This window comes from Chelon labrosus, assembly GCF_963514085.1.
Source record: "Chelon labrosus genome assembly, chromosome: 18".
In the NCBI taxonomy this organism is placed as follows: domain Eukaryota; kingdom Metazoa; phylum Chordata; class Actinopteri; order Mugiliformes; family Mugilidae; genus Chelon; species Chelon labrosus.
This window is the reverse complement of record NC_140351.1, coordinates 18,540,231-18,565,482: the sequence shown is the minus strand read 5'-3', so window position 1 is coordinate 18,565,482 and position 25,252 is coordinate 18,540,231. Positions and strand designations below refer to the sequence as shown.

At 42.0% G+C, this 25,252-nt stretch overlaps 1 protein-coding gene across 3 annotated transcripts in view; it reads left to right on the top strand.

The window, feature by feature from the left end:
• Positions 1-25,252, top strand: part of oxsr1b (oxidative stress responsive kinase 1b) — a 42,593-nt gene that overhangs the window by 11,673 nt on the left and 5,668 nt on the right. For 2 of the 3 annotated variants that reach the window (XM_084566471.1, XM_084566472.1), the window contains exons 3-11: positions 3,009-3,117; positions 15,303-15,444; positions 20,648-20,703; positions 20,960-21,069; positions 21,216-21,317; positions 21,436-21,569; positions 21,850-21,898; positions 22,860-22,925; positions 23,014-23,136. In XM_084566471.1, coding sequence (XP_084422597.1) covers positions 3,009-3,117; positions 15,303-15,444; positions 20,648-20,703; positions 20,960-21,069; positions 21,216-21,317; positions 21,436-21,569; positions 21,850-21,898; positions 22,860-22,925; positions 23,014-23,136 — 891 coding nt within the window. Of the gene's footprint in view, positions 1-3,008; positions 3,118-15,302; positions 15,445-20,647; positions 20,704-20,959; positions 21,070-21,215; positions 21,318-21,435; positions 21,570-21,849; positions 21,899-22,859; positions 22,926-23,013; positions 23,137-23,320; positions 23,399-25,252 lie in introns of all 3 variants that reach the window. The other variant, XM_084566473.1, reaches the window with a different exon arrangement.

Sequence of the window (25,252 nt, the reverse complement as noted above, 5' to 3'; positions counted from 1 at the left end):
TGCCTTAGCACAAAGTCATTGCAACACCCACTATCAAATAAAACACCTCAAAGAAAGACTGCTTGGAAGAAGTAGTTTGCCGTTGAATGGTTTCGTGAACTGGTTGAATGAGTTCTCTTTTGATAAAGATCCAGCTACTGAAAACTGTATTTCACCCTTATAGTGTCTGACTCAGAAGCCATTGTAAAATGTCTGGGCAGATTATGTTGTAGTTTGTGTCTAAGTACTTGCATGGCGTACATTTACACCGATCAGGCATAGCATTATGACCACCGCCTTATTATTGTGTAGGTCTCCCTTGTGCCTCCAAAACATTTGTGACTCATCAGAGAACGGATATGGGCCTTCTGAGGGTGTCCTGTGGTGTCTGGCAACAGAATGTTGTTAGTGGAGGCTTTTGGTTCCAAAGGGTTTATGGGACATGCTCATCCTACAGATACTTGATCAGTTTGATCTAGTGAATCTAGAGACCAGGTCAACACCTTGTGCTGTTTTTCATGTTTTTGCAGTTGTTCTTAAAGCATTTTTGTGTGTGTGGCTGTGTCAGGCTGCATCCTGCTGTGTCATTGCTATGGGGTGGGGGTGTCTGGTCTGGTCTAGGTGGGTGCTACATGTCTAAGTAACATCCACATGAATGCCAGATCCAGAAGTTTCCCAGCAGAACACTGTATTGTCACAAGACGGTCGATGTTGTTCACTTCATCTGTCAGTGGTTTTAATGTTGCGGCTGATCAGTGTATATCATGCAGAGATGCTCTGAAATGTCTTAATTTTCCTGCCGCATCTTTCAAATATTTACACAGAGGAAATGTTTCATCAAATGTCAAAGGTTGCAGATTGAAGGTTTACACATGTGGAAGTAGTATGAATGGTTTTGAGCGGTGAGAACATTTCCAGGACATTTGCTGCAGCATATAGGTTTACAGTGACCTAATCCTCTCAACAAAGAGTCCCTCTCATTCTCACATTGTCTGTTGGAAAAGATGGGAAAACCTGCCAACTGCCAGAGCATGATATCCTCCCTGTTATCCCATTGTTTTTCTTTTCTGGGGTTACCCACAGAGCTGTGGAGACCTGCTTCTTCACTGTGCTGAAAACCAGAGGAGGCGAGCTGAAACCGGTTAGCAGCCAACAGGCTATATCATTATTATTCTCTCAAGTATCCTGAGGCAGAATGTTGTGGGAGAGAACATTAATCCCTCGCTGTCTGGCCCAGCAGACTGGAAGTTATTCAGTTGTTTGCAAATCAAAAAAAAATAAATCTATATTTTCTTTTATTTTGTTCGGCACCTCATTGCTGTATGATTTCAATGCAATCTTAAATCTAAACTTCAAGTTATTGACTGACACTCCTCAGTACAGTTGTCCTCTACAGGTCTGTGTGCATTTAAACAAGCCTGTAGCTGTCATGTTCCAATGACTTGACCTCATCCGTAGTCTGCATCCACTCTTATTATAATTCAGTTCACGTCCTTAACCCCCTTTTGTCAACCGCCTTCTAAAGACATCTTGATGTCCGGACCTTGGTGAAGGCATTAACCGAAGGCCACAATATCAATAGTGATGACTCGGCTGCAGAGGCATGCTGCTGCTGATGCACATTGTGTAAGCTAAGCATTTATGCTGATGGCATATCTGACTTTGAGTACTTACTGTTTGACCCGCGAGCATCTATTGATTGACGCCTTTAACAAATGATTTCATCTTGAGTGGCGGTGTGTCTGTCAAAGAAAAACCAGTAGTCGTTTTAGCAGTTTATCATTTATGGCAAATTTATTTGAGAAAGTTGACCCTCACAGCTTGACACAAAAGCAATGTAGCTTTGTGCAGAGGCTAAAAATAAGAAAACTATGAAAAACGATGATGTTAAAGATGATGTTACACACCTCGTACTTATTAAACATAGTCTTGACACATAGATATATGCTGACAATATGTCCTGTGGGTTTGACTGAAAAAAAAAAAAAACACTCAATAGTGTTACGTAACAGAAATGTTGCTTGAGGGGTATTTTTGCTTTAAAAAATGGCTTAATGAATAATTCAGCTGTAGAACAGTTAAAATTTTCAATATCACGCATACATTTTGTTTTTCAATGCACCGACTTTACTGAGCATAAAGGAGAGTGTTTCATGATTGGTTGGTTGCATTCTCCTGATAACTCACTTCATTTAGGTCTGCGATATCGCTTATGACTGCAAGAAGTAACAAGTAAGAAGCTACTGTGTGATAAACGTTGCACAGGAACTGCTACAGGGTCAGTCATTTGTCAGGTATTCAACTGTAGAAACAAATGCAAAACCTTTGTGGATCAGAGGTCCCGTCTCCTAAGTCAGCGAGATTTACTTTCTCTTGGGAACCTTGTCTATCCTCAAATGACTTCAGGACTGCTGTTGAAGTGATGGATTAGACCTCTGTGCCAGCATTACCTCAGCTCTCCTGCTTTCCAAGCACACACACACAGACAGAGAGAGAGAGAGAGAGAGAGAGAGGGGGACAGAGAGATCTTTACAGCTGTATAAAAGGCTGAGCACTGGCAGTTTTTTGCCTCTGCGTAGATGTGCATTACATTGACCTAGCCTATTTCTCTCCTGACTAATGACGTCATTAAGATTTTAAGTATCACACTTAATTTCAAGAATAGCTGCAGCATAAAAGACATAGCATTTATTGTGACTGATTTTGTGTTTATTTTCTCCCAGCTATTTTGTTGCAGTTTGGATGCAGTCACATATAAATAGTTATCCCATGTTCATTTTGGATGGAATCATCAGGATGCTGTACTGTCTGTGTCATGACTCACGTCACTGCTGCTAAACCTTTAAAGAGCTCCAAAAATTGTTGTTTTCCTGCTGCTTTGTCACTGAAACGTGTTGGCCCTGACGCAGAATTTCAATCCATTCACACCAGAAGATGATGTGACAGACTGCAGCCGCTTTATCAGGGCAAATAAACAGCTGAATGATTAATTGGATTTTGTCTGTCTCTTGTGCTTTTTCCCCCGACAGAAAGAGATTCAGGCCATGAGCCAGTGCCACCACCCCAACATCGTGTCTTACTACACCTCCTTTGTGGTGAAGGATGAGCTGTGGCTGGTTATGAAGCTACTCAGTGGTGGTAAGGGCATACTGTATCAACGACATTACTCCTTTGTCTTCTCTCGAAGCTTTTATTTTACTATCCACAACGTCTGCCTGTCAGTCTAAATGCCTAGATCATGCATAGACAAATAAATTAATCTTGTAGTTTGCTCAGTGAAAAAGAAAATACTGTCTGAGAAGAGGTTAACTTGCTTTGACTTGTCCTGGTGGCTTTGGCGTGGCTCCTCATAACGAACACGGGCCAGTTGGAAGAGCTGTGCTACTCGATGCCGGGGATGTTATCTGTGATTGTAGGGAATGTGACAACACATATTCTCATTGTATCCCCCGTGAACTGCGGCTCATTCTGGGCTTTAACTCAATACAGTGCAGGAGCTAATGACAGGGCAGAGGTAATAACAGCCCACAGGCTGGCATCATGGCATCCATATGGCAGCGCTGCAATTAACTAGTGAGAGGAACATGAAGAGGGGGCCACCATGGAGAACAAAACCTCTGCATGCAACATTTTCATCTGGATGTGATTGTATTGTTCAATTTTATATTCACCAGCAACATACTGAAATAATCTCTTAACCTATACTAATCGGTAGAGTTTACTTTTCTTTTTGTTCTCCGTTAAGTCGAAGAGCTTTTACACGTGGCCTGTTCCTGCTCCTTGACACAAACAGCATGCAGATGAAGGTGTGTGTGTCAAACATTTGACAAAAAATACTGGGCCCCTTTAACTCAACAGCGTCATTAGAGTTATGGTCATCTGTTTACATGGATACAAAAAAAAAAACACTATCATTCTGCTTTCCATCTCACACACTCAGTTATACAAGCACAAGTGTACACAGAGACATCCACACACTAAACATTTACACACCAGTTCTACCCTCCCTTGTTCCTCTCCCTGTGTAAACAGCGTCCCACTGTAACGGATAGAGCCCAGGTGGCATGCCCGCCTCCTTCAGACATACTCGAGCCATGAGCCCCTTGGCAGCCGCCTTGCAGCTGGACCCAGGGCAGCGTGCCCGCCAAGCGACGCTGGAGCAGACGGCCAGCCTCACAGCGGGAGCAGACACCACTTAAGATGGCCTCTCTCGTTCCCCTTATCCTAGTTAAACAGAGGCCCTTGATGTTGAGTTTTATTGTGTGGAGTAATTAAATGATGGCCATGGCGACGTCTACCATGGAGACAGACCTCAAATGAGGTCGAGTTTATAGACCATCACTCCACAGGGCAGAGCATACCAGCCAGGAGGAAGGCCAACTCCTGTCTGCCGTGCTGGTTTGATGGAGCGTGAGAAACCCGCCACCCTCTGTCTACGTCCTGTCTTGTGTCTTCAGCTCTTGATAGACCAATCACTCGACAGCTGATCTGGCAAAGCATTAAACTGTTGAATGACTTGTTTCGTTAGTTTTTCTTTGTAAAAAGCTGCATGAGTTGGCAGCCGAGTACATTCCTGCTTGGTCTTTTTCCTAATGTTAGCAGAGATTGCAGTCTAAGGTTTTTTTTGCCTACTTCCTCACACTTGTTAATTTATACTACCACATTTCCTCCAGACGCACTTACCATACAGCCTTCCAAAACAGTAACTACAGTATAGAGAGCTTAGAAGAATAATTTACAGATGTTTCCCTCATCCAAAAATTGGCAGAGAGACTAATTTTACTGTTTTTTTGGCACAAGCATGAGTCATTTTTTATGTAGTTCTAATGCTGTTATACAAACGAATGGCACTTGGCATCACTAGATGCTATGTCATTCATGTGTTACTGGCAGATTCCACTGTTCAGTAGCACAGCCATTCTAAATAAGGGGAACTCGTATGCCAGGGTGTACCCACCAGTACACCCACAGGTAGAATTATAATGATATGACGCTGATGTTTAGTATATTTAGTGTTTATAAATTACATAAATGGATTACGACTGCTCAGCTGAACTGAGCTGTAAGTCCGAATGCAGTAATTTAAAATGTGTGATAGTCAGTTAGGGGGGAAAAGTCTAACAATAACTAAAAACAGTGGATGAGTGTTTGACAATTAGAAGTATGCCACTTTAAATTGTTGTGTGCTACTTGGCAAAATGGCTTTTCCATTGTCTTGTCTACCAATCTCATCTGGCAACAGTGACTTGTCGCTGAAAAAAGAACGACATATACTTTGTCATCTCGGTGTCACAAATTATGTTTGCACACATAAAAAGGCAACCAGTACTCAAAAACCCTCAACACCGGAAAATCAAACATCCCTAAATTTAGCTTGCTTAGAACAGATAGTTGGAGTTCTTAATAGTGAGTTAGTGGTGGTGATTCTTAGGTGATGTACACCGATCAGCCACAGAATACAACCACCGACCTGTGAAGTGCATAACACTGATGATCTTGATGTTTCTCTGGGAAACAGAGGTCCTGGCATTTGCGTGGATTTTACTTTGCCACATGCCACCTGAATGTTCTTTGTATCCTGGTGTCCATCCATATGTTTCCCCAGATAAGCAATGCATAGGCACTGGGCCATCCATATGATGTAAAAGTAAATGGGATTCATCAGAACAGGCCGCCTGGTTCCATTGCCATGTGGTCCAGTTCTGAGAGCTTTCAGTGGTGGACACAGGTCAGCATTGGCACCCTGACTGGTCTCTGGCTATGCAAAACCATACTAAACAAGCTGTGATGCTTGCCATTTAAATGATTGATCAACTTTGAGGACAAAAAGATCACCTTCTGCCCAATATAAGGTGTACATCTTAGCTCCTGTTAGTCTTTCCTGCTCTAGACTTCTCCTACCCTTCTAGTCTTCACTAAAGACACGCCTGCTCTCTGACAAATCCATTCAAGGCCAAACCTGTAGAGCTGAGTTTCGAAGCAGGTTACAGGCCCACTGCCATTCAGGAAATTCCTGTTCTGAATGTAACACGTGAACAACGGTTTCACTAGAGCGATGCATAACTTGTCACTGACTGACTTCACATCAGAGAGACAACCATGGAAATTCTACCAGGGGTAGAATATGAGTCGTACCAAAGCAAGCAGAGGAATGTGTTCCCAGGAGATTAATGTTAGGTTTTACATCCAACCTACTTTCCCCGCTGCTGAGCTCAATCTGAACTGGAGTTCGTTTGTTATTGACAGTTTGAATTTAGCATATGAAAAGGATTCGTCAAGTCAGGAGCCAGTGTATTGTTCACTTGTGAAATGGTCCTCAGCTACTGAATTTATATTTCTTCACTTTTGTATCACATTGGGCTTCCTTCCTCCCTGGAAATTGATCTGATTTATTCAAGTTGTGATAGAGGCTTCCCCCAGGCTGTGCCAACAACCCTGTCATTACACCACCCTTGTCTTCCTGCTGCCCCTCCCGTGCCCCGCCCTCGCTTTCCTCCTCCAACTTCACTTGGCATTCCGCGTGGGCCTTTAGCACAGTTGGCACCGGCTCTCATCTCCTTCACCCACTTCCTCATCCTCCCCCCTTTTACACTCTCATCCTCTCCCAAGGTCTCAAAGCTCCTGGTCTGACCGGGAACACAAAAAGACTATAAAGGTGATGTTCCAGGATGAAGCATGTTAAAGTCCTAGCTTTCACACAGCCACAGTTTTTGTTTAAAAAAAAAAAAAAAAAACTGAAAGGGAGAGATTTAGCTAATCCAGCATGTAACTGAAATGATGATTTGGCATTTTCCCGAGTGTTTGCAGGCTCCACAGTGCAATCCTCTGTGAAGGCTTCATTTATTCCTTGTGATTTGTATAAACTCTCCCTCTGGGGCTTTTGGCGCTCACCTTTCAAACCAGGCCAACAGGTGTCATCCGTCTTGCCTTTCCCTTGCAAAAGGAACCTTTGGATTTTTAACCTGTCAGTCGGCGTCAGCTTGCTGAAACAGCCTAATGAGGCATGAAGAGTTCAATCAGATGAATTTGAAAGAGGCTGACAAGGCTGGCATTTAGTGAACCTCCAAAGCCTGCATCATGCTGTGTGTGTTTGTCTTCTCTTCAGGACCTTTTCAGTTGTGCCATCTCAGCTTAAAGGAGACTTGTCAGTGTAAAAATCTATAAAAAGCTTTTATTATGCAGTATTTGTGTTTTTAGTCTTCAAAGAAATATTTGATATTAGGGGGAAAATACCCACTTGCTTTCTATTAGAGGCTTTAAAGGGGCTGCTTGGCAGATTTTGTTGCCCAGAGCTAGGCTAGCTATTAACTTGTGTTTTCTTTATGCTAAGCTGAGTTAGCCGTCTGCAGCCAGTAGCTTCATACTTGGTGAAGGACTTCAGTATTAACCTTCTCATCTAACTCTTGGCACGAAAGCAAATTGGCACATTTCTCAAATGTCACACAGTTTCTTTAATAGTAGACAAAGATACAGAGGGGCTGTAACTTCATATCCAGTTGAGCATGACCGTGAGGTCCAACACATTAACTTCTTGGTCACTCTCTAAAGTAATCACACATTAATTTATTGGCTCATTAGGACTACGTTTCCCTCTAATTTGGACCTCGCTCTGTTCACTTGCCCTCCTTCCCTCGTTGTCACCTGTCACTTCTTGTCACTTCCTCTCCTCCCTGCAGCCATTTCAGACACGGAGATGGAAATCGGACTGAGTGCAGAAGCATTGAGAGAGGAGGGGGACCGTGTATGACTCTTGAATATTTTTCTCCTCCTCTGTTCCTCCTTCAAACAGGCTGCCTTTTCTCAATGAGCTTCAAAGAGCTGTCACATCAGAGACGCGAATCTGCACCCTTTTTACGCTCTCACTTGCTGCCAATTCACTCACCCACATATATACCCACTGTCTCACGCGCGCCGACACACATCTAAGATGCTTTTCCCGCCTTTCCTCGCCTGTCCTCGCTTCGAATCGGTTTGTCTTTTTTTCCCTCAGTGCTGAATCACATTTTCTGCTGTGCACCGTCACTGCGCAAAGAACCCGTTGAACTCGCCGTCCCTCCCTCACTCCCTTAATACTCTGCCTCTCTGTCTTGCTGTGTCTACGACTGCAATAACGCTGTCTAGTCTCAGGTGGCCCGTCATTGTTGGCTCCTGTGGCTAATGCAGTGAATGCTCGAGTGCTGCAGGCGAGGACATCCTGAAATGATTGAGCAAATAAATATCTTCGCACACCTAGCCCCGCACATTCACTAAAACACAATAAATTTAATCCTGGAATTGTATCATGGACGGTTTCTGGACCTTGACTGGGCCATTTCCAGCTTTTGTTTGCAAGTGCTGTGGCAGAGGGTGTGTTTGCAAGCGAGGCACAGGGGCAGTCAGGCAGTGTGGCAGTGTGATGTTTGTGTTGATGTCTCACTGCAGCACAACAAAGCTCGTCAGGCAAGTGGCATTCTTTTTGCTTCTCTGCTTTGTCCCCATTCACCGGTGTTGCCCAATTTTCTGTCGTACCAAATGCAAATAGTGAACCTCTTTTCAGAGAGATGTTCTTTATTCCGGGGTGAAGGTTGCACAAAGGAAAGCATACACTGACAGCAGTCTGACTTTTCAGCCAGTTCACTCCTTTATGCAGCAGGAGCCAGGCTGTGGGAGACATGATGACCTGTCTCTTTGGCCCTAGCCAGGCCAGGTCTGTTAACAAAGCTGCACTGGTTCTCCATTTAGTGAAGAGAAAGACAGCACGGTATAACCAACGTGTTTACTTTGAATGTAGCTTTCTTCCTAGTTCTAAAGTCATTCAAGTCAGGATTACTCTTAGGTAGCTGCATGTAGAGCTTAATTTATACATTTGAACAAGTTAAACTGCAGAGAGACAGACTATAAATAGGACCCATAATAAAGAGTAAATGCTGGTGCCATTGTGCACAAGCTCATTCAGACAGGAAGCCTTAAACAAAATTATATTAAAAAAAAATGTGTGGACTTCCGGTTATGGCGGTGACCAGATTGGTGGTGTAGTTCGAGAGCTCCCAGAACAGTCCGATATTTCCCACATTTTAGAGTGACTAACAAGATTATATCTGTGATTTCGTATGGGGAAATATCAGCTAAGAAACGCTAAGAACACAACAAGTCAAGACAGTGAGGAAAACGAAGAAACGGCGACAGGAGGCATTAACACAGGTGAAGCTAACATGCACGCTCCCGTGGATTCCCTGCAAGCTAGCTTAGAAGCTATCCGCGCTGACATTAAAGCAGGACACCTGGACATGAAAAAAGAGCTAAGCAGTTTTTGTGAGACAATTAAAAAAGACCTAAAGGAAGAACTCGGAAACTTCAAAGAAGAAGTTAACAAGAAACTGAGTGAGATCGGGGCAGAAGTAAAGAACACGGTGGTTAGGATAGAGGAGGTGGAGACCCGAATGGCCGAGATGGAGGAGTGGAGCGTGACCGCGAAGGACGCACTTCTCCTAGCCTTGAAGGAGCAAGAGCGCATAGTGTCAAAGCTAACGGATTTAGAGACACGCTCCCGCAGAAATAACCTCCGCATTTTCGGGATCCCCGAGGGAGAGGAGGGGGACAACGCATGTGAGTTTCTGGAGAAATTTATTAAGTCGGAGTTGCAACTCCCGGACATCGACCTCAAAATACAACGTTGCCACCGGTCACTCGGACCAAAGCCACCACCGCAAGCAGCCCCGAGATCCATGGTCGCATATTTCCTCTTGTATAAAACCAAGGATCTTGTGCTGAGCAGCGCATGGAAAAAGAAAGAGATTCATATCAACGGGAAAAGAGTTTATTTCGATCACGACTACCCAGCAGAAGTCGTTAAGAAGAGAAAGGAATATGCGCCGCTGAGAAAGATGTTAAAAAAACGGGGACTCAGATTCCACACACCGGCACCCGCCAAACTCCGAGTTTTTTACGAAGAAGGACCCACCACATACAACAACGCGGATGAGGCGGTGGAGGATATGCTAAAGAAAGGGATACTAACAGCTGACGAAGGAACCGAGGCGCGCAATATGCCCTGCGATGCTCCCCAGACAGCCGAGACACCCCACATGAAGCTTGGGAAAGACGCATGGCAGACCAGCGGCTCCCCGAGACGTCGGAACCGGGTGGCGGATATCGAGCGAGCCAAAGATAAGCTCCGGAGATTCCAGCGAGCTCTCTCACGCCAGGAGAGTCCGGCTTGAGGTGCACTCGTGAGTGAAAATGAAAGAAGGGCAAAATTATGAATGACAACTGTTTCAAAAGACTGTTAAAAGGCTCCCTGCCTTATTGAACACGGGCTAAAGGTTAATAGTTCTTAGTAGAAAATAATATGAAAACACTGGACTGTTTCACTGGGAGATGGTAACTACCCCAACTCACTAAGTGTGTGAACTAAGTTCACTTTGTAGGTCGATGTTAGGACACATCTGGAGGGGCCCTTTCTTTGGAGGCTTCCCCTCCCTGTTCAGAAGTTGTCACTTTACTTCACTGTTGGAAGTTATTGTTCTTGTATTGTCATGTTCAACGCAGATGGTTTTTATTCACATTGTTACAGTAAGGAAAGGGGGAAATAGGTGCATTAGTATTGAGAGATAGAATGCTAAATCAGGAATATAAGATAATTACTTTAAATGTTAATGGCTTGCAAAACCCTATTAAGAGAAGCAAGCTGATCACTAAGATGAAAAGAGAAAAACAACATATAATGTTCTGGCAGGAAACTCACCTTAGTGATAAAGAACATGAGAAATTTAAACACTTGGGTTTCAAGAATGCATACTACTCATCCTACAAACATGGGAAAAAAAGAGGAGTTATAATATTAATCTCTAATAAAGTTGTATTCCAGGTTTCAAAACAGATAAAGGACACCGAAGGGAGGTACATATTAGTGAAAGGTCACATTGATCACAAGCAAGTAACACTTTTAAATGTGTACAGACCACCAGGTAATGACAAATCACTGGTAAAGAAGATATTTGATCTGATTGCTGAAGAGGCTGACGGGATCCTCATTTGCGGTGGAGATTGGAATATACAGTTACAACCTTCTCTCGATTCTACCAATGTAACAAAAAGAATTAATTCAGAGACCGATATGGTTAAGAAACTTCTAATTGAAGCAGGTATGATGGATGTTTGGAGAGAATTAAACCCAACAGCAAAACAATTTACTTTTTTCTCCCATCCCCATAATGTTCATTCCAGAATTGACTACCTTTTCATGTTTAACTCAGAAAGACACAGAATCTTAAAATGTCATATAGGGGTCAAAGATATCTCAGACCACGCAGGAGTATACCTGTCCTTACATCTGGACACTGAAATTAAGAATACAACATGGAAGCTTAATACAAGCTTATTAAATGATCCGTTATGTAAGCAATATATTGATAAGGAATTTAAGGAATATCTAGAACAAAATTATACCGGTGAAGTCTCTCCAAGTACTTTATGGGATGCTGCTAAAGCAGTAATAAGGGGAAAACTTATAATGTGGTCCTCAATTAAGAAGAGGGATAAACAGAAGCGATTAAAAGACCTATTAGAGGAACTAAAAAACCTAGAAATGAAACACGTGGAACTTAATGACCCCAAACTATTAGATCAGATAAAACTTACTAAACAAAACTTAAACAAAATATATGACAGTTATGAGGAGATGAAGGCAAAATTCATCAAACAAAAGTACTATGATAATGGCCCAAGAGCTAAAAAACTGCTAGCCTGGAGGATAAGAAAGCAACAAGAGGAAAGGTCCATCCATAAAATTAAAGATACGCAGTCTGGAAAAATTTATCATAAACTACAAGAAATACAAAAGTCCTTTGAAAATTATTATAATGACTTGTACACACAACCAAAAGGAGCAGACCCCTTAAGTATTACACATTTTCTTAACTCACTGGATTTACCATCCATTGGGTCAGAACAGAATAAATTAATGATGAGTGAAATAACACAAAAAGAACTGGAGAATGCTATTTCAAGACTTAAAACAAGTAAAATGCCTGGTGAGGATGGGTACGGTGCAGAATGGTACAAAACATTTAGAGATTTACTATCACCAACATTATTAAAATGTTTTAACTTTATACTTAATGGGGGTGAAACACCAGCTTCTTGGAGACATGCCATTATCTCTGTAATTCCCAAGGCAGGCAAAGATAAATCTGAGTGTAGTTCATACAGGCCAATATCGATTTTAAATTTAGATTACAGATTATTTGCTTCAATAATTGCAAGAAGATTAGAAAATATTATCCCGGACTTAATAGATGAAGACCAGACTGGGTTCCTTAAAAGCAGACAGACACAAGATAACGTAAGACGGGCTTTACACTTAATGGCACATATGAACAAAAGTAAAGATGAATCTATTGTTCTCAGTCTTGACGCAGAAAAGGCATTTGATTCAGTTAGTTGGAGTTACCTATATTTAACATTACAAAGATTTGGCTTTGATGTTAAGGTCATATCATGTCTTAAAAAATTATACCATTCCCCTTCAGCCAGAATTAAAATAAACGGCAGTCTATCCAACCCTGTGTTACTCAAAAGAGGCTGTCGGCAGGGCTGTCCCTTAAGTCCGGCCTTGTTTGCCTTATTTATCGAACCCTTGGCTCAGGTTATTAGAGAAGACCAAGACATAAGAGGAATCTATTTTAAAGACACTGAATATAAGACCTGCCTTTATGCTGATGACATACTGATTACTCTTTCACGACCAGATTTAAGTTTACCAAAATTAATGTCCTCCTTAAAAATATTTGGTTATTACTCGGGCTACAAGTTAAACATTGAAAAAACACAAATCATATCATTTAACTATACCCCCTCATTACAAATAACTAACCTGTGCAAGTTTAAATGGGAGAATGACATCATCAAATATTTAGGAATAAAAATTCCAAAGAATTTATCCACCATCTATGCTACTAACTATCTGCCAATTACCAAAGAGATAAAGACGGACCTAAAAAAATGGAATTTACTACCACTAGATCTATATAATCGAATAGATATAGTCAAAATGAATATCCTACCGCGATTACTTTTTCTCTTTCTCTCAATACCAATAGAAATACCCGAAAAACAATTAACAGAGTGGAAGAGAATGCTATCCGGATTCGTCTGGAAAGGCCTTAAGCCAAGGATCAGATATAAAACATTGCAGCTATCCAAAGAAAAAGGTGGACTATCTCTCCCAAACATAGAGAATTACTACAAATCTGCACAGCTTAGATATCTGATATATTGGTGCGACCCATATTATAATGCTAAATGGAAAAATCTAGAACTAAACCAATTGGACATTCCCCTCATGAGTTTGCTGGGGGATAGAAATCTATACCTAATGCACAAACAAAACCTTAGTGATTGGACAAAAACACCCCTAAATATTTGGTTTGCAGAATGTCGCAAAAACAAACTGGAAAATCATATCAAAATACTACGATGGGTAGCACATGACAAAGATTTTAAACCCGCCCATATGGATGGGCGTTTCAAACAGTGGCTGTTGAAGGGTATCACATCGTACTGTCTTATTTCTAATAAAGGAAGATTAGACTGTTTCCAAAAACTTAAAGACTCCTATGACTTAGAAAATCAAGATTTCTTCAGATACCTTCAAGTTAGAGCTCACTTTAACTGTGACATAAGGGCAACAGAGGAAGATACCTGTGAGTTAGTTAACATTTTGACTGATGCATATAAATCTAAATTGAAACGAAAACTGATTACTCGAATCTATTCCTGTTTACAATCACTCAATGGTCTTTCCACTTTTCACGTTAAATCCATCTGGGAAAAAGAAGCAAAAATAACCATCTCAGAAGACGATTGGCTAAATATCTGTAAAACCCAAATGAGCACCTCCAGCTCTGGCCACTGGAGGGAATTTTCATGGAAAAATATGATCCGATTTTTTATTACTCCCAAAATTAAACAACATCAGAAAGGTCATCCAAGTTATGGAAGATGCTGGAGAGAGTGTGGAAACGTCCAGGCGGATCATTTCCATATCTTTTGGGACTGTTCGGTTATACAACCCTATTGGCGAGATGTGGTGGAGAAAATTAAATCAGTAGTAGGCTTTGAGATTAAACACGATTTTTGTACAATTTATCTAGGTAATATCCCCCAAACAATAAATGTTACTGATAAATATTTGATTAAGATAATGTTAGTAGCCAGCAAAAAAGCTATTACAAGAAGATGGCTATCAAAAGAGTCTCCATTGAAAGAGGACTGGATTGCAATTGTGAAAGAAATATATGACATGGAAAAATTGACTTTCTCCTTGAACCTGTGTATGGACAAATTCACAAGATACTGGAAGAAATGGACAGATCATCTGGAATAAACCCGGTCCCTTTTCCCAACAGGACAAGATTATTAGTGTGAATGTGACTGATTGTGTAACACTTTTTGTTGGAGTATATATGGTTATCTTTGTGTTTTATGAAGGAGAAACTGAAGATAATCGGGGAAAAAAAAAAAAAAAAAAAGAAACTGAAATGTCTTTAAAATGTGGACCTAGCCCTATCTCTCTAAATGTACAAGTTATATTGATCCATTTTCCCCCTATGCTGCTTTTTATTTAATTTATTTATTTTTACTTTTTCCATCTGCGACTCGTGTTATTGTTTTTCTTATGTAATTGTTCTGTCCCATGTCTCTAATATTGTAAAATTTCTTAAAAAAAAAAAAAAAAAAAAAAAAAAAAAAAAATGTGTGACTTAAATTTTAGAGGACCGAATCTAAAAGATATGTCCCCTAATGTCCTCATAAATTCAGGTGTCCCATTGCTGTTTCCTCCTTCAAAAATCACAGTTTATTTATTTATTTTACAGGCTGGATTTACCCTTTAAAATGCATGCCACTGGTTTGTTTTGCCATGGCCAAATTAAAAGGTCATGGTGCTGTTTACAGTGAAAGGGCTTTGTCGTAACGCGGCTAAATCATTTGTTTTTCCTTGGAAAAAAAATCAATTTTACTGGAACTGGAAAAAGGTCTTTGTGTACCCACAATCTAATTTGTCCAAACGATATCAGATTATACATGAATTATCTTGACTGAAAGCCTGCCAATCCAAACAGGAAGTATATGTTTTCATAATAAGTACGGGTTTAGGGTAGGCTTAACAAATGATATAGGCTAGCTGAAGGTGACTTTTTATCTATGGCGGAACGTGATCATTAGAAACTGTTTATTTGAGGAGACATTTTTGAAGAGGATTATTTTCTAGTTGTGTCATTTCCAAATGAGAAAAATTGTTTTTTTAATCTTTTTTATCAACTGCTTCTCTCTGTTTTTTCCAGGCTCGGTGTTGGACGTGATCAAACATATCATCTCGAGAGGCGAGCACAAGACGGGCGTCCTGGACGAAGCCAGCATAGCCACTGTGTTGAAAGATGTTCTTGAGGGCCTGGAGTACCTGCACAAGAACGGACAGATCCACAGGTAATAAGGGTTTTCGTCCTTCACCCTGGTACCATAATAAAGGGCCTTTCATCACTGCTAAGTACACAGGCTTTAACGGACCTCACCTTGAGGGCTAATGAAACAGAAATGGGTAGCTCAGTCCTGATTTTTTCCTCTCGCCCACCTTTACTGCACTGGATAGCATGATTTTATGACGGTTTGTGTTTGTTTAGAACATATTCACATGGCGGCAAGTTTTCTCTGAAATCACAGGGTGCGGTGCATTGAAGCCTGTGATAGAATGAACATAAACTGCTGCAAGTAGATGTGTAAATTCTTATTGTTAAAGAGTTACCTTATCAACAAGTTTAAATTAAAAGTGTTAATGGCAGATTATGTCACAGGAAGTGTAATCTTGAAAGATCCCCTCTAAGCTGGGTCAAGACCTAGCTAAGTCCCCGCACTCAGCTCGTTACAGTGAACTCTAAGCCATCGCAATCTTCCCATGCTTCCTATGATAATATTCATTACTCACTGCCTGTTCTCCCACTGGCACACATAGCCCGGGACAGGCTGCATTTTTAAATAATGGATAGCTTTGGTTAAGTGCTCAGCAGCTCTCCCAGTAGCATGCCAACGAGAAATATATAAATGTGTGTAAAAAAGCTCAGTTGACAGCGATCTTGCATGGATTATGTATGAAACTAACTATATCACTAGCTCATTAAGCTGCTAATTACAAAACTGCAGTGTGTTACAGAGGGTGTATGTAGAGATGTAAGGAATTTGTGTGAACACTGTTTAATTGATTGGTTTTATTAAAAGGAAAATCCAATGCTGCATGCTTCTGCTGCCGGAAGCAAGTATCCACTGTCAGCATAATGTGACAGGGTTATCGGTCAGTGTCAGAGCGAGGGAAATGGTTTTCCTGAGTAAAACCTGCTTTTAACACCATGCCCTCTCTAAAGAGTCGTTAGGGAATTGTCCACAGACCATTAATTCCCCACATCCCCAGACGCTGCGAGAGTTGTGATTTGTGAGTAAGAAAATGTGAAGTAATTCCCCAGCAGTGAAGATCGTTGACATGCTGAGAGGGGAGGGGCCGCCGTCAGCTGATCCGCTGATGTAAATATGTGCATATGGTTTGCGTGTTTGCCCAGTGTAAGCTGGATCATGTGAGTGGAAGCCTCGGGGCAGGGGTGAGGAGAGACTCCGGGGGGTGAGGCTCCGTGAGGAAGGAGAATGAGAGAAAAGTGTCACATGCCGCGAACGGCAGGAAAGCAATTAGAGCCTCACGGCCCGGGCTGTAGGCTCAACCAGAGACATTTACCACTAGACGGCAACCTGCTCCACCTCCTCATTCACACCAGCTCTGAAAGTCTGTGATTCAAAGGTGACACTTGTTCGCTAACTTTAGCAGCAGGTAGACACCGCGAGGAACGTGATAAGAAACGAATACCACCCATTCTACATCTCATTGCCTTGGCATTAATTATTTAGCAGCAGTGATTCATCTGTGGTGGTGAGCTCTTTGCCTTACTCGACTCCGAAAACTCACTTGACTTATGAGGTGGTGGGGGGGCTTTGCTTGACGGATTACTCGGTATGTGGTTTAGTAATGTCCAAGTAATGATGTCTCTGGGAGCTGTGCATTTAAGGAAACTTCACAAAAGGAAACATTCAAAAACTAATTTGAAAAAACATGAAAATAAAATCACGCACTGTGGAAAAAAGCAATCACGCAGACGCAGAGGGGAGATGATTTTATAGTCATAAGGGTATTCCTAATAGAGGGGAGAATGGAAAAGGCATTTCGTCTGCATTGAAGACCCTCGGGGCATCTAATAAACGCGCCTTTTTACAGCCCTGTTAGGGGCACTGTGAGCGCTGGCACCAGGATGTAATGTCATCGGAGGTGACCCGGTGGAGCTGCAAGGTGCAAGGACTGCCAGATGAGGATGATAAATCTTCCTGACAGTTTCATACCATGACTGTTCCCACCTGGATACTGGCTGGCTGTCATTTCAGACGGTCATAAATATGACGAGAACGCACATATTTCCAGTCTGACTTCAATAACTTTTGAATGCGTAACACCTTCTTGTTTCTGGCAACATTTTAGAATTTGGTCTCAACACATAGAAACAGGTTATTTTTTTCAGACTCAAGCCCAGTGACTGTTTCAGCATATGGCTAGATAACTAGGTGCTGCAACTTTAAGGTTGTTTTTTTTCCTTCCTCTTTTTTGCCTGTCTGCTTCAGTTTTTCTTTGAACTTGCATGGTGCATTGTTACCACCTCCTCCCTCATCCTCCTCCTCCTCCTTCCTCCTCTCCTGTGAATGTTAATGACTGTCTGCACTCAGCGGTCTTTTTTCTCAAAGCATTACAATGTGCTGCAGTGAACCACAGCCTCTTGAATGAATGCAGGGGGTGCAAATCGCTCTTTGTGAATGATGCTGCTTCGTGTCATGTCTCATATCGCGGTGGAGCACTTTTAAATCATATCCGCTAATTGGTGCTCATTTATTTTGCTGTGTGAATTTCACCGAGCTGAGCAGCAGCATGCTGCGACTGCAGTAATGATGATGTCATATAGAAACATACACAGGACGCGAGTGCTGGAGTACCGTGGCTCTGATTCATAGTCCTTCACTTCAATAAGTCCCATTTTGCCGCAGTATCTACTAGCCCATGGAGTCAGTGACAAATTCATCAACTTCAGAAATATAATATGATTCTTTATCTTTATGTTGCCTCCAGTACAGTGGCTGTAGGAATGCGAGTGGTGTCAGCCCACCACTTACTTGGATTGCCATGAAACTTTGACTTGTTAATCCGTGATCAGGATTTTCATTTTTTTCATCGGCCTGTGTTGTACTTTTAGTACTAATTAATTAGCAAATGTAGCCTTCTAACAAGTTGTAAACACTTTACCTGCTAACATCTGTATAGCTTGAACCACTGCTCCCAAGCACAACCTCATGAAGCAGCAGCTAGCACGGCTATAGATATTGACTCCCCATTGGAAGTTCTGCATTTAGGGTTATTTTTCTTCCAAGCCTCCTTGCATGTTTCCAGAATGAGTCCAAAAATACTCCTTTTTGCGGGGAAAATGTAATGAGGTGACAGGTTGGCAGACCTTGGTGTTTAATTGGCCTACATTAAACCCTCAATACAAGTACTGTACATCATTAGCCCAGCCTAATCCCTGAATCACAGGCACCAGAGGACTCTGAGAGAGGGACAGCGGTTGTGTAAATGAGGGGAAGTATTTTGGGATACCCCCCCAGACTGGCCGTTCAGCCTCAAGTGGTCCACTCTGTGCCTTCTTTCCAACCCTTAAAAAGCTGCATCTCAAATTACCAGATGTAAATCAAGCCTGTTGTATGTGCCAGCACCAAAGGTAAAGGATGACCGTGTTCTTCAAGAAAATGTAGTGAGCGCAGTGAACTGGGAGATACTGTGACCTGATATCAACTAGCTGTTATGTCAGGACAGCAAAGTGACTGGGGGACAAGCTGGAGAGCCTCTGAACACAGACGTCTGTACGGCAGCAGACATATCTAACGGGGCTTTTTCAAAGCCACTAGCAAAGGCTGTCATGTTCGTTTTTCATCCAACCCTTCCATTCATCTGCACTTTCCCTGGTGTGACAGTTACATCGCTGAACTTGAACTGAACTGAACTGAACTGAACTTGTCTAGACAAAAAATGCACATCAAAGTTTTGCCACACATGGTACCCAAACAGCTTTTTCTTTCTGAGATGATTAGTGACGGCGCAATGCTTAGAGAAGGTATGGATACAGTCAGCTAATACAGTGGTCGGATCCCAGACTGTCTGGATGTTTTTTTTTCATCCTAGCAGACACAAAGCCCTACAGTAGAATTGGGAATCCCCGTATTTTCCCTCACATGCCACATATGCTACCTTCCTCCCTTTGGGGCTCCGCCACTCCCTGCCTCTGTCGCTCCAGATCTGTTGACTGTGTGCTATTTTAATGAAGCACTCTTCTTGCAAGTGGTCTCTACACTCAAGTATTCATCAGGAATTGAGCAAAGATCTGAACCGTGGCCTGCAAGCTCTTGGGTCTTGTGTGTGTTGAGTAGCTCTCTTGTGAAGACCGCATCTCTAGCTGGTGCCTACAGGTGAAGGAGGCTTATACCAAACTGTCTACTTCACCTCCTACGCTTTTTTTCTTGTATGATTGGAACCTCACAAAGGCTGAAAGACTCTCAAGTAGCATTTTTAGTGTGCATTTGAAGTTGTGAGCGTGCAGTGACATTCTTATCTGAGAGTCACACAGCTCTTTCCATCTAGCAAAGTTTCTGCACCATTTGCGTGTAACATTTATCATAATGATTGAATTGTATGCTCAGTAAAGTGGTGCAGTAAGCCATCGTTTCTCGGAAGCTGTGTCATCTCCAGTCTGAATTCTGTTCTTACATTGATTCATACATCAATTCGCTAGCTGGAATAGTCAAACAGCTTTTATCTCTTAGCTTAAGCTGCAAGCTCTTTACTCCAGTGCCCCCACCTGGTAGCACCGTGGAACTGCTCGGTGGTTTCAATTGCGCCTCTTTTTTTAATCTATTGAATATGCCTGCCTTGTTTCAAGAGCTGTCTGGGGCTCATTTGCGCAAACTAAATATATGGCTGCTGAATGGCTGACAGGAAGCTAAAGTCTGTATTGCCTATTATGTCTAAGTCTTTGTCCCATTATTCTCTGTTTAAATGTGCATTCATTTCCTGAAAGGCGCGAACGATGGACAGCAGACAGAACTGACCGTTGTCCTCTATGATGCTGCTGCTGCTGTCTTTACTTTGTGCGTCCTCTCTTTTCGCTTGACCCCCCCTGTAAGTCTGTTGCTATGACAACTCAGTCTGTCTGGCGAGATGGCAGCGTTCGATTTGTGTGGCAGACAGGCAGTCAGACAGCTGTCCCTGCTGAATCCTCTTATCACCACCAGGGGAGGCTGAGCAGGGATGAACAAATTAACTACAGACTGTGAGTGTCGGTAATAAAGGCTGGGAGGGAGAAAAAGAAAAAAAGAAAAAGCAGAGCAGTGATAAAAAAAAAAAAAACGGGCCCCGTGAGAAGACTGATAATTAATTGAATTTAATTCTTCAGTCTGTAAATGTTTTGACTGTTTTATCTGCTTGAGTCACTTATCACTTGTTTTGTTTGACAGCTGCATGTGAGAGGTATTTGTTTAATACACAGTGTCTTGTTTTCCACAGAGATCTTAAGGCTGGAAACATTCTCCTCGGGGACGATGGTTCAGTGCAGATTGCAGGTATTTAGCCACAAGGCAACGCTACCATCTTCCATCAGCTGTCACTGGTGACCCAGATTAGGTGTGATAAGTGGATGTTTTCCCTCACCCTTGCTGCAACCACATTTACAATGAGACAGCTCACCCTGTTTCAGCGTCTCAAAGGTTTCATGCACAGACAGAGTCTGCTGAGGGATGTTTAGGTTGACAGCAACATTGTTGACTTGCTCGCTGCTTAGGTTACATTTGTGTTCGTCTCATTTTTCTTTTCCTTCAGACTTTGGCGTCAGTGCCTTTCTAGCCACAGGTGGAGACATGACTCGAAATAAAGTGCGCAAGACGTTTGTGGGAACACCATGCTGGATGGCACCTGAGGTCATGGAGCAGGTCAGTCCTGTCACCGTCACAGTCACAAAGCAGCTTTTTTCTGTTTAATTTAATGTGATAGGCATTACACTTACTGCCTCTGCATGTATAACCTATCATCTCTGTTATACTTCTGTCATCATGTGTACATATTTTTCTTTCAACAGGTGAGGGGTTATGATTTCAAAGCAGATATTTGGAGCTTCGGGATAACGGCCATTGAGCTTGCCACTGGAGCCGCACCTTATCACAAATACCCACCAATGAAGGTAGGGACGCTGCATGAGTGTCAGTCTAACTATTATTATCATTTTTATTAGAACAGATACGTGACACCAAAATAAATACAGCAGTGTCTCTGAGTAAAAATGTTTCTGGTGTGTTCAGGTCTTGATGCTAACCCTGCAGAATGACCCGCCAAGTCTGGAGACCGGCATCACGGACAAGGAGATGGTGAAGAAATATGGCAAATCCTTCAGGAAGATGATCTCACTGTGTCTACAGAAGGACCCAGAAAAAAGGTGCTCACACCGAACCTGTATTGTATCCGTCATTTATCTTCATTTATGTGTCAGAGCGTGTGCTGCACAGTTGTGGATAGTCGGTTTTGAGCATGTACAGCAAATCAGCGTGAAATTGCTTTCTTTGTCCTGAGCAGTCATTTTGTTCCACCGTGCTTCACTAGTTCTGTAAAACATGTGCTGTGCAAGATTCCCATGTGTTTCTAACATTGGGAGTATAAAAGCTCTGCAGTCAATTAAACAGAACTAATTCAGTGTCATTCTGCTGCGTTCTTTTCAGGCCCACCTCCTCAGAGTTGTTGAAGCATAAATTCTTTCAGAAAGCAAAGGTAGGTGCATTAGCTCCCTCTGGACCTTAGACTATTGGTTGCACAGTGAGTCAGCATCATCCCTGTTTCATGCAGCAGTTAGACCAGCTGATGAGTAAAGGCCCGTGTCTAAAGAAGTGTTTTGTTTTGGCCTCTAGTTAATATTAATCTGAGCTTTTATATGTTTCGATATAGATATGTTTTAGTCTTAAAGTTGTGATCTGAATTTGTGATTTCACTAAAGAAAGGAATCACTCAAATGTTGTGATTTAGGGTCCTTCTCGGCTTGTCAACGTGTCTGACCCAGGCTGAGGTCATTGCAGCATTCCTCTCATTATTGGCAATGCAGAGCCATTTCTAACAAAGGCAGGGATAAGCAGCCTCACACCAGCCTCTAGGCTACCTTGTACCCTAGCAACTGGAACAACTAGAGTGCTGGCTCAGCAAGTCACACAGCCCAAATACAACCTGGCTGGTTTTCTGATGTTTGTCAGCACCTGCAGCTGCAATACTCAGTATGTACAGCAGAGGGCAGACTTTGTCATCATTTCAGAAGCATTTCACGCCACTGTAAATGAGTAAACTTTGAACTGTTGTCAGTCAGCAGGAAGTAAAAACTGTTAAAAGACAATGATAAAAAGCTAATGAATTATCAGGGTAGGCATGTTTAACATCTGCTTACTAGATACTCTGAGGAAGACAAGCAGCAGTCTTGCACTTTGAGTAGATAACAACCACAAGTCTTTGTTCTGTAACCAACTCATTGATAAGTAGCAGAGCCAAACTGTGTAACACTTCAGAGTTATTTGAATGATCGTGTATTTGATCCTGCATTTGACTAGATGCCAGGAAGGTGAAGAGTCTTAAATCTCAGTATGGGTTAAACGTCTGAAAAATAAGTACGTTTTAATCAGGTAGCACAATAAAATAAATGTAGAAGACGGTGGAGGGACGGTGCTTTATTTATTTTCTCTTGTTACAGAATCACGAGTATTTAAATGAGAAGTTACTTCAGAGGGCGCCCACAATAACGGAGAGGTCGAAAAAGGTAAGACGGCGACGGATGAAATCTGCAGCTCGGTCTTTGTTGCTAAGAGGACGAGCTCAGTTGGGTGAATGCTGTGTGTGTGCATCAGGTACGTCGAGTCCCGGGGTCCAGCGGCCGGCTGCATAAAACGGAGGACGGCGAATGGGAATGGAGTGATGACGAGCTGGACGAAGAAAGCGAAGAAGGCAAAGCAGCTGTTGCAGCCTTAAGGGTGAGAGGAGCCTGCTCGGTTTTTCTCGCCTCACATTAACACTTTTGCTACACTCCACTTGTCATGTCTTTTAATCGCTGTACTCTGTTTAAAATGTCATTCTCGTGTCTGTGCAGTAGCATGTTTGTCCATTGTCTCTCCACTGAGTCTCCCCTATGTGTGTATGTTCTGTCTGACGGCCAAGGAGCAGCAGGTGAAGCCTGTTAGCGCCCCCAGGCGACAAGTGCGCTTCGCCTACCCACTCGAGCTGCCTGCATCCAGGGTTGTTCACTTGCCACCACAATACAGATGGCATTCCCTTAACAAGGAAGGACTCTCACATGTTAGCTGGGGAGCACGTGATGACTAGGAAGGACAGATCACCTGTTAGCATGGGGGCTGTACAAACTCTCAGTTTGACTTTTTGTTAAATATTGATCCACTTAAGAAGCCTAAAGCTGTTATTCTTCAGATAAACTTTAAACTAATACAAGTAATAGTTGAGTTATGCAATGGGTTTGTTGGAAGAAAAGCTTTACTGCTTTGTTTCTGAGGAGAAATCTGCACACTTCAGATCACATGCAAGTGGAATTTGACCCACAAGTCAGCCTTGTCAGAATCCATTAGTCAGTGCTGTAGGTGTCTTTTTTTTAAAGAGTGATAAATCGCATGGGAATCTACTAGCTTGGTGGGTGTCGCTCTCATGTCGCAGAGATTGTGATTAGATTAGAGGAGGCGTTATTGACTCAAAGGACTGAGAGTTAACTTTCCTGGAAGCCATCTGTATTTCTTGTTTCTCTTCTCAAAGTTTTATTTATACTGACCAAATCATGTTTAATAAAAAAAACAGGCAAGTAAAGTGATTTTAAAGCCGTGCACTAATGACCATCAAGGAATTAAAATTTTACAATATGTCTTCTCCTTTCCCGCTGCTTTGTAATTGGCTACTTGTTGGCAAACTGACCTTTAAACAGTCCTAATGGATGTTACATTTCCAGTCTCCCCTGAACTGATACTAATTCAGTGTTTATTAAACCAACACAAAATGACGACCGAGTGAAACTAAAGGTTAAACATTGGAGCCCGACTGAGTAGCTGAATAATGTCTGTGTGCTGCAGGCTGATCTCTTTCTGAGTCAAACAGTGATTCCTGAGCGCGTGTGATTTTATTAGAAATCACATCAGGTCAGATGCCATATACACTCAGCAGCCACTTCACTGGGTACACTAGTGACATCCAGTGCACTCTAATAAAATAGTCCTGCACTAATTCTTATCTCCATGAAGGCTATGGTATTCAGCATTTGTTTAAAATAACTGAGAGAGACGCTGATTCAACTGTGTTTTCATTTTGGAGGCTGTGGTTTGTTGTACTGTTGAATTGTATCGTGTTGTTTCTGTTATTTTGACAACCTCATTTTAGTCAGTGGGTTAGTTAAATAATAGAAACACTTCAGAGTTTAATTCAATCCAGTTTAACAACGTCACAGTTGAATCACCACCTTTCTTAAACTGAACATTATAACAGTCATAATTTTAATTCAATGCAGGACTATTTTATTTGAATGCATTCGCTTTCACTGGCATACCTAATGAAGTGGCCAGTGCGAGTATATATCCTCTCAGTCACGTCGGTTTGTCTTCATGTGGCCTGCAGGGCTTCTGTTTGCCTCTATGCTCCTTGGAGTTGGATTAAACTTCTTATTTATTTATTTTGTGCAGAGCGACTCTGACCTGATTTGTGTTCACTTATAACGCTTTCCTCTGCTTTTCAAAAACTAAAAACACAGCTACAGTTGAAGAATATGTGTTGTCACTCGTTTACAGCTCAACTCAATTTATAGTATACTGTATACTGACATAGTAAGTTTTTCTCTGAAGTGAAACTGAGAGACTACATCTGGAGAGAATTATTATTATAATGTAGGAATGGCTGTACTCTCTACTGGTTGACATATTACAGTCAGCTTAGTAAACACTTTAAAGTGGCCCACCAGTCAGTGAGGTCCATTTGATTCCTCTGTTCCCACTTTATTGATATCTTCACTGCATTTACCTTAAAGTAAGTCTAATAAACTAAGTGGACAGATAAATGAGGACAGTAAACGAGTGAGCTGTTTTAGTCTGTTTACTTCTT